The 15312-nt window shown below is 48.6% G+C and overlaps 2 protein-coding genes and 1 long non-coding RNA gene across 4 annotated transcripts in view; 1 reads left to right on the forward strand and 2 right to left on the reverse strand.

The window, feature by feature from the left end:
* The window catches only part of atp2a2a (ATPase sarcoplasmic/endoplasmic reticulum Ca2+ transporting 2a), a 25611-nt gene extending 23460 nt beyond the window's left edge, over positions 1–2151 (reverse strand). The window contains exons 1-3 of the mRNA XM_027009967.2: positions 1668–2151; positions 708–725; positions 528–610 (exon numbers count right to left, since the gene is read on the reverse strand). Coding sequence (XP_026865768.2) covers positions 528–610; positions 708–725; positions 1668–1785 — 219 coding nt within the window. The 5' untranslated portion in view covers positions 1786–2151. The remainder of the gene's footprint in view (positions 1–527; positions 611–707; positions 726–1667) is intronic.
* A 1498-nt stretch (positions 2152–3649) lies between these two features.
* Positions 3650–15004, reverse strand: ift81 (intraflagellar transport 81 homolog). Of its 2 annotated transcripts, none has more exons than XM_027009968.2 (18): positions 14583–15004; positions 13954–14057; positions 13426–13606; positions 12914–13003; positions 12767–12832; positions 12285–12395; positions 12090–12174; positions 11590–11753; positions 11143–11235; positions 10387–10533; positions 8195–8344; positions 6992–7120; positions 6216–6305; positions 6016–6102; positions 5837–5908; positions 5655–5740; positions 4961–5006; positions 3650–4515 (listed from the first exon to the last, which is right to left on the reverse strand). In XM_027009968.2, the coding sequence occupies exons 1-18, from the start codon at positions 14724–14726 to the stop codon at positions 4333–4335; spliced, it is 2028 nt and encodes a 675-aa protein (XP_026865769.2). In that variant the 5' UTR covers positions 14727–15004; the 3' UTR covers positions 3650–4332. The 2 variants fall into 2 exon arrangements, 1 of the variants encoding a protein (XP_026865769.2); XR_003410619.2 differs by having other exon boundaries at positions 4470–4515; positions 4885–5006.
* On the forward strand, positions 8958–10380 carry LOC118240691. The gene is made up of 3 exons (XR_004775565.1): positions 8958–9107; positions 9542–9638; positions 9975–10380. It is a non-coding gene; the product is annotated as an uncharacterized LOC118240691 (long non-coding RNA).
* Positions 15005–15312: the final 308 nt, after the last annotated feature.

Below are 15312 nucleotides of genomic sequence, written 5' to 3' on the forward strand. Positions count from 1 at the left end.
ATGTAACAGATGTTACACAGCCTTTGCGCACTTTGAACTGAGAACCCAAGTATGGCTGATGCAGGGGGTCATTCCCACATCCGCCCTAAAAAGCAGCACACGGCTCAGACATCTTGTTTGGCGGATGGTGACGAGACACTCGATCCCAACGCCTGCTGTTGTCACCATTCCTAAGCAGCACAGCTTTCTCAGCTGTTTAACATCCTGAACTGTGAGTAACCAGTAAAAGACACAAGATACTAACAAGCCACTTGCAGTTAGGAGCAGCAGTAGACACACACACACATGCCAGCTACAGTAAATGCGCGCGCACACACACACACACACACACCTGCTATAGCAAACGCACACACAGGAACACACAATTAGCAAACATTTTAAAAATAATACTAAAGTCAAAAGTAAAAATAAAAAAAGGACTTTAAATTTTAGGGAGAATGAAGATTCAACCAGTTGAAGACGAGCATGGCTGATGCACTGTGGCGTCTGTCTCATTTAACCACTCTGAAAATGTTAGTTTTACTTACGAATGATATACAAGCTGCCAGCAGAAGAATCCGCACAAGTAAATCCTCAAACTGCTCCACGACCAGCTCCCACAAAGACTTCCCTGAGGATAAGACCTCGAGGTCAGCCACCGTTGCAACAACACACCAGCGACCAAGTCCATCAAAAACAAGCACACGACATTAAAGGAAGATAATTACCTTCTTCAGCTGGTAACTCTGCACACAAATCAATTGATGGTAAAGAGACAAGAAAAATAAGAGAAAATCAGTCACATTAAAAAATACTGAAATATACTTCAAAGCTGTTGGTGACAAGTAAGGACCAAAGTCAGGAAGCACCATTTTTGACACTAACATGCAAAGGCCACCTAACACCACCTAAATACTCTTTACAGTAGGTCAGCCATTCTCCATGGAGAGCTGCACCAGAGAAAGGTTCTGCTTGTCAGGTGTTACTAATGACACTTTCTCAAGAGCAGACGGGCTTATTTTAGGCAAAAGCTTTATCAAATCTACAAACTGGAACAAAACGTAGAGCTGGACAATGTTCCTGGAGCAGAAAAAGAGCCATTCTTCAGTCCTAATGTCAGCTCACATATCCTCACTAATGCCCAATATTAACACCTAAGGGAAATCAAGCCTCAAGCTTACGTTATCCTAAAATATTCCACTATATACCACGACCTGAAACACCCGAGAAAGTGTTTCGTTTTAAAGTCAACCTCATGGACAATGAGACAAGGCAGTCCGAAATAAAAATTAAGTGTGGGACAGGAACATTTTAGCACTATCAGACCAGGGACAGCAGCTGAAATCTCACTCAGACTGGACATCTCTTGAGGGAATACATCACTGTCGCCCCCGGATGAAAGTTAATTTAACAAAAGATCCGTAGTTTGGCTGTAAAGTTAAACCCAAAGGCAAGGCGAAGGAGCCCAGCATCCTTGTGCTCGCGCGGGCTGCCGCGCCGGCTCGTGCCTGCTGGCCGGCTCATCAATTACCGACAAAGATCGCGAGGTGGGCGATGACGTCAGCTGTGTTTTGTTTTTGTTTTTTGTTTTTTTTACAATCCGTGCAGTTGTGCAGATGTCAGACAAGGGGACTCGTCGCGCGGACATGTGCGAAACCGGTTCAAAACGCGCAGAGCGCCTCACGTACCATTTGGACCCCATTTCTCTCGCTGCCTTTTCACCTGCTCTGCAGCCAGCCCCGTGCTCTCGCTGACGCCGAAATAGCCGTAAACTTCGTCTACACTCTTCGTGTGAGCGTTCTCCATGCTTTAGGGCCGCGGACCGGGGTCTGAACAATATCCTTCCCCGTGCAAAAACAAAAGAGTCACAACGTATCGCGCGCCTCAGCAAGCGCCGTGTCCTCGCATACACACACACAGCGTCCCTCGGCCACAAACTTGCGCTGCTAGGACGGAGACTGCGCCTTCCAGCGATCGGTCCTTGGCACATGCGGGGGAAAGGGCCGTTCACCCTCGTCGCGTCTTCTTATCCCCAGAGAGGTGGGCGCCCGGATCGCACACGCGTCCTCGCTCAGCACATCACATCTACTCGGTCCAAGCCTGCGCCTGCCTGGAAGCGTGATGGTCGGTCTGTCCGCCGTCGTCCCCCGGTTCAGTGGCAAATTCAAGCGGCGATTACTCCCGGTTTTATCGCAGGTGTCTCTCTACTGCCCCCTTTGCCGATGCCGCATGTGGAGGCCACTCATTGGATGGTGGGCGTCCAACCCCATGTTCTTTGACTTAGAATAGAGAGCAGCCCAACAGCCTGCGTCCATGAAGCAACGTTATGAAGGACGTGATCTGAGCACAGACCACATTAAAGAGAGCCACATTCCAACACATGCTCTGGAATACGCAGAGTTGATCTGTTGTTAATCAGTGAAGTAATGATAAATTCAGTCGGTCCCATTTACACCCTACCCCGTCTCAGTGTAAATACGTCAGTTCACAGGAGTGTTCCCCACACACACGCCGAAACGACTTTCAGTAAAGTGTCAGGTTGAAAAAATGGAAGTCACAGATTTTCACATCCTCACTTTTAAATATAGTGGCTTTTCTTACATAAAGGAGGGTAACGTATGCCTGTCCGCAAACAAATTTTATCCACAAAGCCTTTCTCAGATTTTTCAGATAGTGGTGATCTCTCTAGGAAAACGTCAGGGGAAACTAGAAGAAACTTGGTGCATAAATGCCGCTGACCTCAAAAATAATGAAAAAAGAAAGCATGTATCTGCTTTCTCACGGTCATACAACTACACAGGACTGGAAACGCACATCAAGAGCTTCTGCACACACACAGATGTCGTGGGGCAGTCCAGGGATCTCTGCACCACAGGCTGGCCCACTGTAAGAGCGATGCAAGTGTGTGAAAAGAGCAGGAAACCGCACGCATGGGGCAAAGGTTTTGCATCAGAGCTGGCAAGACACTGTTAATTCCTTGTCCTTAGAATCTAGACTGATCAGTCTACATACTAAAGACAAAGAATAGGCACGAAGGCGTGGAAAACTTACATTTGCAAGACCCACAACAGTGGGGAAGAAAAGCTGGTCTAATGAATGTAAATAGTGCTGACAAAAGTCCAGACAGAAACATGGACTGTTCCTGAGTGCTTCCAAAACTACCATCTGAAATGATGAGAGTAAGTGGGAATTTTGATCATTCACATTTGGACATTTGGTTAAATGTGAAATGAATTATTTAAATGACGGTTACAGGTAAAATGAAGAAATTTCCCTTTTTAGCATGATTTTACCTTCAGAGATAGACATATTAATTTCAGAGGTTAAGATACTTGACCACTTACTCAAGAGCACGGTCAATGCAGAAGGTTTATACCAATACACTTCACCACTCATAATTAGGTTCCTAGCCCTTTGATAACCATGTGTCTGAATTCCCTGGTACCTATGGTCCATCCCAACACACCCAAGTGTATTCCAGCAGTAGGTCAGGCTGTGTAGCAGTTTGGCTGAGATTTTTTTTGTCTAGGAAACAGTAAGCTATTGTTATCATTGGGGGGGGAAACACAAACGGAATTTTAAAATATTTCCCGCGGGGAGTAGACAGCGTAATCCAAGAGATGGAACCGTGCTGGCATGTTAACCTTCACAAAACCACTCAGACATATCGTGCAGAGAAATGGACCAGTTTTATTTCATTAGCAGTTCCAAGAACCTCAAACAAGCATCATGAGAGAGAAACGCTGGTGTGCGCTCACAGGTAGGGGAGGAGTTGTAGACATGGCTCTGTTGATTACCTCTGCCCCTCAGTAACGGAAACAAGAGGGGGCCCCGCCGGATTCCTAAATTGGACAGCTCTTCTGCCCAAGGTCATGACTGCTGCTTCCAAAAATAACCAGGTGCTGGTGCGTGTAACACTTTGTTCGCCGTTATCTTCAGACACACGGACCAAAGCTGTGTTCTTAAAGACATGTCAAACTGGGGACTTGTTTGAAGTTACCGATTAGCATCATTTTTCAACCTCTTATCCGTGAGAACGTGTTCCCACTCCCTCAAATTCAGAGGGGACCACCACTCATCTCTCTCGCACACATCCAAAAAAGGACAAAAAATTACTCCGTTTTTAAAAGACTGGAAGGAATATTGAGGAGTACAGAAATATAGGCTAAGTAGCATTTTGGTAATGGTGGAAATTTCACTCTATCAGGATTATATTTCTCTACACACACTGAACAAACATTTGCTCTATGAAACACAGTAGCATCTAAAAACTGCACATACATACAAATAGTAGTTTCCCTAATAAACAGTTGTTGTTTAGGCTAGGCAAAGCTGGAGCGTCCCACGGCTGGGTCAGAGAACCAAGCGGTCCTCTCCACTGTCCTGGATCACCTGGCCCACGGAGGCTTGGCTCTGGGCTCGCAGGTAGCACTGCTTCTTGCACTGGAGCAGCTGCTCCAGGTCCTTCCACATGCGCACCTGCTTCATGTTGGGCGCGTGGCTCTCACGCACCTGCTTCTGCTGCTCGCGCAGCTTCTGTGGGAATGCACCGCGAAGCGCAGGCTGCCATCAGCACACGGCGCGACGTACCGCTTATTAAACACGACGAGCCTATAACAGTGTTAACAGCTCACTGCTACACTACCACGCTACAAGTTTCTACCTCATTTGTGTGTTTTGTTAAACTGTTTAAAAGCAGGTGTGGCAAAGGTAATAATTCTTAATGGGCAGCAGTAAAAGGGCTAGCACATTCATCTCCATCATGTTAGCCAGTGCTCCCCAGTGAAGCTGCTATAGGGATAACGCAGTACATCACAGCGTGTGCTGCCGTGGAGCAGGACAGTACAGGGTGCTCCAAAGGCCTTGGAGAATTATAGCAAAGGCCACGCACCTGCTGACACCTACCGGTTAGTTACCTGACCCAGGCAGACACGGGACAGCGTTGGGCCAGGGCCACCACCTAGCCAGCCCACGTCCTTACCTTGCCCAGAGACTCCTGCTCAGCTATGTTCTTCAGGTACTGCTCCCTGAAAACAGAAGGGCCTTAAAACACTACGCTACAGTTGTACACTACACGACACACTGCAGTCAAGGACACACGAAGGTTAAAGACTGGACGGTGAGGATGGAGTTGTACGTCTGGGTTGTGAATGGAGAATTATTGTTCTGAAGGATGTGGGCACGTAGGATATGGAACTGGGTAGTGGTGTGTGAGTTGTGGACTGGATAACAGACTTTTTAAACCGACATAAGTGGCGTCAGCTTTTGCTGTGCCCTGGACTGCATTCTGAATCTGGTTTAAGAACTTAATAGAACAAAATCTGAGTGATTTTAGCTTGGCACCACACGCTGACAGAAAATCTATATTCATATGTGGATAGTTCATATGTGAATCATAACAGTTTATTGGGGGATCTATTTTTCCATTTGAAAAGCCTTGGCTTTACTTTTTAGTATAGTCGGGACATGCCAGGACACAGGAGAAGACCACAGAAGGGGCCGTTAAAATGAGAAACGGACACCTGCCCTGCACCTTCACTCTTGAGGAAACAGAAGGCAAACATAGGGCATCCTGCTCACGAGAAGCACAGACAGGAGAGAAGCTTTGTCTGTATTTACATACGACATGCAAACACGCATCACGCTCGATTGGCCGAGGTAGCTGTGAGCCCCACCTGATGGACTTCTTGCGTGCCTGCGGATCGGGGGACACGTAGACCTTCATCTCATCCGCCACGCGCTGCATCTGAATCTCCACGATCTGGGGTGGGGTGCGGTGGGGTGGGGAGCAGAGGGAGGTGGTGAGCACAGTGCGGGACAGCAGAGCGGGACAGGCAGGTCCCCACACCAGCCTTACCGCTCGCATGCAGCTGACATAGTGGTAGCGGCTCTCCTCCTGGACCGTCTCTTCTCGCAGGACTCTCACCTCCTAGAGCAGACCAAACACCCTATACTGCACACTAAGGCCATGAAATATCTTCCAACCCTGGCTATTTGTGTTTGCATTTGTGTGTGAGCTCATTCTAACTACTGTACCTGTTCCAGCTTGGATCTGTTACTTTCCAGACCAGCAGCACAGGTGTCATACAGAGCTTTTTTCACCTCATACTCTTGTGAAAGTTCCTATTTTACAAAGACAGAGAACACGTTTGGGAATGCCGACGGCTCTGGGCGCACAGTAGTGGAGACAGCTCCACGCTGCTCTCGGAGCGTGAAACTGCCAGGCGGTCACCCACCTGACACTGCTGCCTGAGAGGCCTCAACTCCTTAATCAGCGGGGACAGAGCTGCTTTCTTCTCCTCCACGGCCACGTTGAGCTTCTTCACCTGCACCAGACACACAGGTAGACACGTTGGAAGCATGCGACCTCCTGCTAGAAACATAAGCCCTCACCAGCGCCGCACGATCGCTCTAAACACTTCTTCATCGCGGCGCTGAGGGAGGCATAAGAACAGCACAGCCCCGATGAGGCTCTGCAGACAGGAGACCGGAGCCGGCCGCACACGTGCGGAGTCCGCTCGTAACTAACAGGTGACTTCTTTGTACCTATAACGCCTGGTATCATCTGACGCACACACACCCAGTCTACACTGGCAAGAATGTGGAATATGTTGGGCGTGGGCCCGATGGCCAAAAGCTGGCGCAGTTTCATGAGCTTGGTGGTGACATCGCACAAACAGGTTCTTCCGCTGTGTGCACCTGAGAAAGCGTGTGACGCACATGTGTGTTGGGGTGAAAGTTTGTGTGCCCTGCACGGTGGATGCACTTCCTACGGGAGGTGTTAGTTGTGCGTGTGGGATTAGGCTGTGCTTTGTTCACATGCGTAGCTCGGAGCTGCGCAGATCCGGAGCGGACCACGTTGACGCACTGGAGTGGCCTGCTTGCTTTTTGGTTGCTGTAGCAACCCGCGAGCGAACGGAGTGCCAGTGCGCTCGCAGGTCTCGTGGCTCTGCACGACGACTTCATTACGAAGGGCACTTGCGCGCCCCCCCTCCCTTCAACATCTGCTCACCATCACGGACATGTCGTCCAGCGTCTGTCCCTTCAGCTCGTCCAGCTCGCTCTTGATGGCCGACACTCTCTCTAGCTCCTCCTGGGTCTCGCTGAAGCCCGAGATCCCTCTCTGAGCCTCCAGGGTTTGCTGCCAAACAGAAGAGCCAATCATTTCCCTCCCAATCAGATCACCTGTGCAGTTACGCTACAGTATCGGTGCGAAAGGAGGAAGAGGGATTTGAAATATGTGGGAAATGTGAAATATGTGAGAAAGGCAGTGCCACTGGTAAAGGACAGCAGCGCGGGAAGCCTCGAGGCGCAGACCGTCATGGCTGCTGACACATTAAGCATTCTCTCAAGGGCCGTGTTCACACACTCAGTCTGCGCTCACCTCTGCATCAGAGTACAAAGCACTCTGTTCTCTGGGCGCAGAGAGGAGGTTTCACACATGCAGCGCCAACATGACGCACCACAGAAGTGCCGTGTAGGAAAAGCTCTGGAAACTCTGACTGGGAGAGGTATTCTTTTACAGTGTCACTTATTCTACAACACACAGACCCACCAACCTTTAACAAAGTACCAGATGCAGATCGATGGATGAGCTGCCAGCAGTCAGTAAGCGTGGGGGGTAAATGAAGAGCCCCCCCCAAACATCTGTGTTGGGGGGGGGGTTCGGATCAGGGAACAGCTGCCAAGAGGGGGTGGGGAAGGCCCTGGCTCGCGTAACCCATCCCACAGTCCAACCCATCCCATGCAAACAAGCAGACGCGCATGCAGCCATGGAGCAGATGCCGTGCGCACAAATAGCCTCAGCTCAGGCCTCCTGCGTCAAACCTGCTATCAGCAAATGTGCAGCTGGGAGGGTCCGGAGGTGTGAAGTCATTTCCAGGAAGGTGCTGTGGGTTCGCTTGTAACGCGGGGAAGTCTGAATGGGCAGGTATGGGCGAACAGGACAGGCTCGGGGACGTCGCGCCGTCCGGCCGTCCGGGGGGGATCGTGTCGGTCGCCGTGCGCATGGGACTAAGGGGTGGGACTAGAGGGTCACGGCATTCCGAAAAGAGCGGAATAAAAAATCACAGTAGCTTTAAGTGGGAGAACCAGGGAAAAGAGTTTGTAATGGGTTGGCAGACGTGTGGGTGTACAATAGGGAAACAGAGCTGGGATTTATGGGAAAGCATACAGAACAAGGTGAGTGGTAAGGGAGGGTGCTCAGAGCGGCTACCAGCTGCAGCTGCCCTTTGGCGAGGCGCTGGCGCAGGAGCTCCTCCGTCCTCTGCAGGACCCCGAACTCGGCCTTCAGCTCAGCCATCTCCTGACGCTTCTTCTTGAACGCGATGTTCTTGCCACGCATTTTGGCCACGTAGCGTTTGAACTGCCAATGGAGCAGAGAGCAGAAATGTAACATTCAGGAGGAAATCAAGAACCACAAGCATGATTGTTGGTGATTTTAGAGTTGGAAAACGTTCAGCCTGTAGAGCGGTGTGCTACGACAAGAGTGAGGGAGACAAAACGGAGACAAAACGGAGACAGGGGACACAAGAGGAACAAAAACCCACACAGGCCCTAGGTGAGGGCCACCGGAACAGAGCAAACCAGCTTACTGGGATGAGAGACTAAAGAAGACTAATAAATCACAAACGTCATGGTGACAGGAGGGAGTGGCCTGTGGGGACACCCGGACCTTGGCTCTGGGAGAAATCAGACGGGGGGAGGGGGGCTTGCTGGGAGAGTCTGGCAGGATAGCGAGGTGCCTCAGGGGCGTCTCCTCAGCCCACACCAAAAGCAACCTGAGCCCGCAGGAACGCAGCCAAGGACACACACACAAAAAAAAAAAAAACACCGTTCATCTGGCAGCTTCCGCGTAAGGCCACCGATCGGACCACCCTACTGTCCGTGACGCCAAGGACTATAAGCGTAGGCAACGGCCTCTGAAGTCACACGATGTGCTGCATGTCGCTCGGGGCACGAGGGGCTTGTGTGGCAGAGTTTATGCTTTGTGTATTTCGGGCCATCAAGGGCAGACAAGGTTGTTGGGAGGATTAGACGCGCAGCAGAGCTGGGTGACGGTCCCTCGTTTCTGCCCCTTACAAACGGCCATCAGATGACAAGGGCTGATTTAATCATCACAAGAAGCGGTAATCGTCCCCGTGAAGGAGGGTTGGGGAGTGGTGTCTAGGGAAGAGTTAGGGTTTTCTGGAGTTACACGTAAAGGAGGCATTAGGCAGCAGGGCATGGCTGTCGTGTGTCAGACGCTCCACTGGTGGTGGTGGTATCTACAGCATGCCATTATGAACGGTGATAGATGTGTGCTCCGTCACTAGCCTAAAGGGATTTGTAAACCATCTTACAATACAATTTCAAGCAGTGAGAAAGGAATTAAGTTGTCTTTAGGTTTCTCATGTGAAGATTAACAGTTCAGAGTTAAAGATAGAACTGTTATGAACAAAGACATATGCTGGGTCTTTCTTTTTTTGGTTAAACTGAAACTGTGTCATAGGGTTAATTGAAATGTCACCCTTGTTAAAAAAAAAAAAAAGTGGAGTCCTTTATCTTTCCAAACCCTAACCAGTGAGTGAGGAGAAACACGGGCCAGCTGCTCTGGCCACAGAGCAGACGCAGCCACACACTCGCTCTTCACACCCTTGCAGGAGGAGGCCCAGCTGCTGGTGAGAAGCTGCATTTACACGCATCGCCTCCATTAAATAGTGATTTCATCCCAGCATCTTCTACAGCCCTTGTGCTTCTCCCTCTACATTTAAATCAGTGCATGGCCATACAGGGGCACACCTTGTACCAGCAGAGTGGGATTAAACACACACACACACACACACACACGTAACACACACTCAAAGCACATGAGCGCACGCACAAACACACAGGGTCATACTTTCTGTTTGTCTCTGCTCTTATTCAAATGTCTCTTTTATTTAGCCCTAACTAGTGTATGTTTCTGTCCATCACACTCTCGTTCTCTCCCCCTCCATCCCCCCTTTTTGTTCCAGTTATCTGGGATACCACGGCTGCACCCAGCTGGACGAGCCAAGGGCAGAAGTGCGTGTTATCAGAAGGGGCAGACGGGAGTCTCAGGAAGCTGGTGGAACAGCACGGGGACTATTTTAGCCCGGGGGTCTCGCTATCTCTCCGCCCTGCTAGCCTGCCAACGTCAGAGAGGAGAGCGAGACAGAAAGAGACATTACCACCACAGCGCACCCTGACAGACCAACGTCAAAGAGGAGATGAGCCACAGTCTACAGGGTTCAGGGATTATTTTAGTGGGATTAAACGTGGATTAAAGCCCTAGTTGGCAATTCCTGTATTCCTGTAATTGAGCATTTGCCAATGCAATAACATGTTTTTGTTCCTACTCCCATGCACACACACAGGATCAGTGCGTGGATCTGTGCTGAGTTTTACCTCGTCTGCGCGGACGATCTCGAGGCCTCCGTGGCTGCGTGCTTGGCTGCTCTTAGCGCTCACCTCCTTCGTCACAGCCGCCAGCTCCTCGCGGGCCTCCTGCAGTGCCTCTGCCTTTGCCTCCTTCTTACGCGCTATGACGGCGGCCTAAGACACACCACGGGCGTTAGCACCTCTGCACCAAGGGCGCCAGCACCGGAGCTCCTCCGCAGAGATGCCAACGTGCAGGTCCGTGGAAGCCAAAGGGTGCTTGTGGCCATATAAACAAGCCTGCATTAAGTCTACTGTTTGACCAAACGACAATGCCAAAAGTGAGTCTGTAAGTACACTTAATCTCTACATAGGACCAATTCCCCTTGCGTAGCTGCACATACAGCATTTTATTACAAATCAGAACACAGCTTCTTATTATATCAAAACATGGAATTAACATTATGCAATGACGATACACATCTGGCCATGGAACATGAATCAACCACGGATCTTCGCCTTCGCAAATCAGAGGCATGAATCATTCTCTCAGGTTCAAAGCTGCGTCTACATGTATACAGGAAACCTCATCACCTTTCCTAACAGAGAGAATCGTACAGCTCACATCTCTGCAGTTCACTACTCAGTCATCACGAGTGAAACAAACTCTTAATTAAACCTGCCATCTTTCCCTGAACTCGGTATCGAGCAAACACGAGCTGGGGGAACCACGCATCCAGCACGTAAAACCACACATCCAGCACTGCCATGCGTGAGAGCGCTCACCTGCTGTCTGTACAGGGTGAGATTATCGACCACGGGCTCGCTCCTGGGCAACTTCTTCTCCAACCCCTGGTTCGCCTGACTGAGCTCGTTAATCTGCTCCACGGGAGGACAGAGAATATGGGCTTTCAGGTGAGGTCCCTCTGACATGAGGCAAAAACCAGTACAGTCATATGCACGCCACTTCACAGGCGAATCAGTGATATAATGATATAGATACACTGTCATTAGAAGGCTTTAACGCTCATATATTTATTTGTGCACAATCACCCCTTACGAGACTAAAATGACTATGGCTGTGTAACACTGTTCTTGCACAGCCTTCTTAAGGGCACGTGGGCGTACACAGTATGTGCCGCGATGCAAACTGCACTCTGAGTCAGAGTTTAGCGCTAAGCCGTGTGCGGAGCCCCAGACGAGGGGGCCGTGGCGGCGGGGGCCGGCACCCACCTTTTCCTCCAGCTCGGCCAGCTCGGCGTGGCCCATGGCCGGCTCGGACGCCACCTTCTGTAGGTGGTGCACCCGGCGGCGCAGACGCGCCAGCTCTTTGGGCAGCTTGTCCGACACCATGTAGGAATTGAACTTGATCTCCTCCTTCAGCCTTTTCACCAGACCTGCAGCAACAGAGCAGCGTCACGGTCATGGACACGCCACGCCATTCATTTCCGCAAAAAAAACCCCCCAAAAAACGCGGCCACCGAGAACAGTAGAAAAAGCACCGCAGAAGCGTTGGTGGGTAAGGGCGATACGCTGTGTTCTCCGTTGCTTACAACTGAGGGTCTAAATCTGAACAAGGGGTTTACATGGTCAGTCCTCGCTCGCTTACGCGCTTACAATATATGGCATCGCTGGGAACCTACGTGTCCTCAAGATGTTTAAAAATATCTCGGCTTCCAGGGGGCGCTCCAGCTATACCCTGACTACCTGCTCACGTCTCGGGGCTGACTCACTCTCAGGCTTGGCGTCTGCTGCGGCCTGGCGCAGGTCTTTCAGCTGGAGCTGGCACCTCTGCAGCTTCTGCTCGGCCTGGAAAAGCTGCGGCACGGGAGAACAGAGCCAGATTTTACTCCGAGGGCACACCAGTTAAGCACGGCTGACTGGGCCGACCGGGCCGTTCGGGCCAAAGCGTCGGGGGCTGGTGGTACCTGATTCTTCTGTTCTTGTTTCTGATGAGCCAGTGCCTCCTCTCTCTCCTTCTCCACACGAAGAAGCCTGACAAGCTCCAGCATGCGCTGATGGCTGGACACAGACTCCACCTAGTGGACGAAAGATGTGTTACATGCTGTGATGAACGTGAATGTGACGTTCAGAGCGGCCCTCTGACATGTTACAGGTTACAGGTATTCTACCCTCCTTTCACCCAAGCCTCAGGTGTGCCAAGCGCTGATCAACACTGCGATAAAGTGGCCGGCACACATTTTCTTCAGTTAACTACCAATGGCTACAAAATCTAGGACCGGATTTGAGGTCCAGATTTGGACATCTATGGTCTAGTTGAAGGATTTGCGAATTCTCATTTAAAATTCATAGAACATAATTCCATTCTTTAGTGAAGCCAGCACATTCTACAAGGAAAAAGACCGATGAAGAGGAAGACGAAGGTGCCTTCCTCCGCCGGCCTCCTTACCCGCTTCCTCAGACGCTCCACACGTTTCATCAGCTGGTCTTTTTCCTCCTCCATTGCTGCAATATCCTGCAGTGACAAGGAGATCACTGCAATAGAGCTGACAAAGCTACCCAAACAGAGCATGCAAAAGCCTGGACTACATCTTACCCGGCGAATCTCAGCCGTAGAAAACCCAGAGTTTCTCAGCTGTTCACACTCTTTGTGGTAATTCTTGAATCCTTCTACCAACTCCTCATACTACAGTATAAAATCACAACAACAAAAATCCCACTTTTTTACACTCGTCTCACACGGCTGAATTAAACAAATTTCCTGAATCAACAAATTTGAGACTTGTGGTTTCTCTGTGTATAAATCAGACAATTTCACATTTACAAGACATGTCTTCAATAAGTCCAAGTAACGTTACAGTTCTTGTGGCTTCCTTTTTATCTACAATTTTCATTTTATTTTTTTTCTCTCTACAGTTTCCAAAGAATCAACCACCACTACTAAACTAACTGTCTCACAACACTGGGAATGGTTTCAGCTTTTGAACGATGACCAAACACAAATTATACTGCACGAAGAACATATCATAATACGTTATATCTCAGAATTTAATACAAACCAACAACAGTCTAACTGGGTTGACTTTGAGAGCCAAGCTGAGGTCAAACCTGATGATTCGTGTCGGCGATGACATCGTCAGCCAGAAACTCTCCGGGCACGTCGAGCTTGACGAGGAAGCGAGCCAGATAGGCCCTCTTCTTCAGCTCCGGGGCCCTCTGAAGCAGCCAGTGCAGGATGGGGTGGATCACTGGCTTACTGCCCATCACCAAGCCCTGCCGAAAACTGCTCCTGGAAAGCCAAGGAGAAGTGGACCACCCACCAAATTCTCATACCAGGCTCTGCTACCGAAAAACTCAGCTCCACACCATGCATTTTTTATTTTAGCTGTCCAGGGTTAATAACAACACAACACCTCATGACACACTAAAGAAATACTTCACTCAAAAAACTGTCAGTAAGTGCGTCAATGTTAGCAGACATAAACAGGATAACACTAACTGCATCTTACTAACTTGAAGATCTGGTCAGCCATGTTAGTATTTTGGAATTTAGTTTCATTTAATGGCTAGATAATTGTTATTTGGCCTTAAAGATAACCCCTACTGTATTATCTGACCCTTTATTCATGGACTTACGCATCTGAAAGTCCACCAGGAGGTCTGTATTTCAGCATTCCTAACAAAGTAAACATTCTTTTGGCTGTCTGCTCAGGCATTTCTTCTCGAATATCAATCGCTTGCTGAAAAACAAGAGAGACAGAAAAGACAGATGTGAGCGCACAGAAAACATAAGCTACTTTATCTTTGTAGGCCACTCAGAGAACTGAGGAGGCATATTCCTTTAGCCATTTGTCTACTGAAAGACCTTCTTAAAGAGAAGGTTTCCATAAGTCAAAGCTGAAATGCAAATTACGAAGGCATATTTTTACATATGAAAATCATGGTTGATGTATGATTGATGTAATGAGAGAAACAGTCCTTGATTCAATATATACTTTCCAAGATATTTGCTTTTACAATTTCAAATTACGTTCCTTGAAAAAGTAAAGTAATTTTGGATTTTCTTTTTTTTTTTTTGACGAATAAACCGTTCTATCCAAATACTAGTGACAATTCGGTGTTCATTAATGCATGTATTTCGCACCACCCAGGAACGTAGAGGCAGATGTATTAGTTGGCTTGGTGTTTATTTTACACTGCAGCTCAATATATTTGAGAGTCTTGCTAAACTAACCAGCGCGTTAATAATAATACCTCAAGCCTACCTTGGAGTCAATTTCGGCCAAAACATCGTTGAGCGTCTGCAGAAGCTGCATTGGCTCCAGTGAGTCAAAAGTGATTAGGTTGTAGTTTTTCTTGAAAGGCTCAAGGTTAAGCTGTTCCACTATAAACTTTAGTTGTTCGCTCATTTTGCCGCAGATCTGACAAGTTTCTGTTTCCCACACACAAGCTTCTCTGCTAGCCTGTTAGCTTCCTAAACAAAACCAATTACGCTCGATGGCCAAGACTCTTATCTGCTTAACAAACTAATGGTTCGTGTATGTAAAAGCCTGTTGGTTGTTTTGTGTCGGCTATCTTTACAATAGATTTCGCTTGAATTATGCCTAAAATGTCATTAGCTAAACAGCTAGGTAGATAGCCAGTTAGTTAGCGAGCCTTGCGCTTCAAAAACCTGCCTAGAAACCGAAAAGCGGATCCTGGTTGCTAACAGGAAGTTCCGACGAACCTAGCCGTATGTCTCAAAATAAAAGCACAAAACGTTTCTCTTGCAATTTCTTCTGTCGTGAGCTTATACTGGGAAGTATATCAAGTGTGTAAATAGGATACAGAACTATACATTTTAGATACAATTATTTTTGCCTTATCAACTATCTAGTATACTTCAGCCCAGGTCATTGAAATAATATGACCGTTTAATATTATCATAATGAAGCCGATTAATTTCAACATTGCCCCTATAGTGTCAAAAATCAGTGAGAAATATAACTTCTGAAT

The sequence above is a fragment of the Electrophorus electricus genome, chromosome 23, assembly GCF_013358815.1.
Source record: "Electrophorus electricus isolate fEleEle1 chromosome 23, fEleEle1.pri, whole genome shotgun sequence".
NCBI lineage: Eukaryota > Metazoa > Chordata > Actinopteri > Gymnotiformes > Gymnotidae > Electrophorus > Electrophorus electricus.

Coding starts and splice junctions, on each gene's coding strand:
- ift81 (XM_027009968.2), bottom strand. CDS start 14,726: ATGAGCGAACAACTAAAGTTTATAGTGGAACAGCTTAACCTTGAGCCT. Junction 11,236..11,589: donor TGGCCGAGCTGGAGGAAAAG/GTGGGTGCCGGC, acceptor CCCGTGGAGCAG/ATTAACGAGCTCAGTCAGGC. Junction 4,516..4,960: donor AGCAGGAGTCTCTGGGCAAG/GTAAGGACGTGG, acceptor GCATTCCCACAG/AAGCTGCGCGAGCAGCAGAA.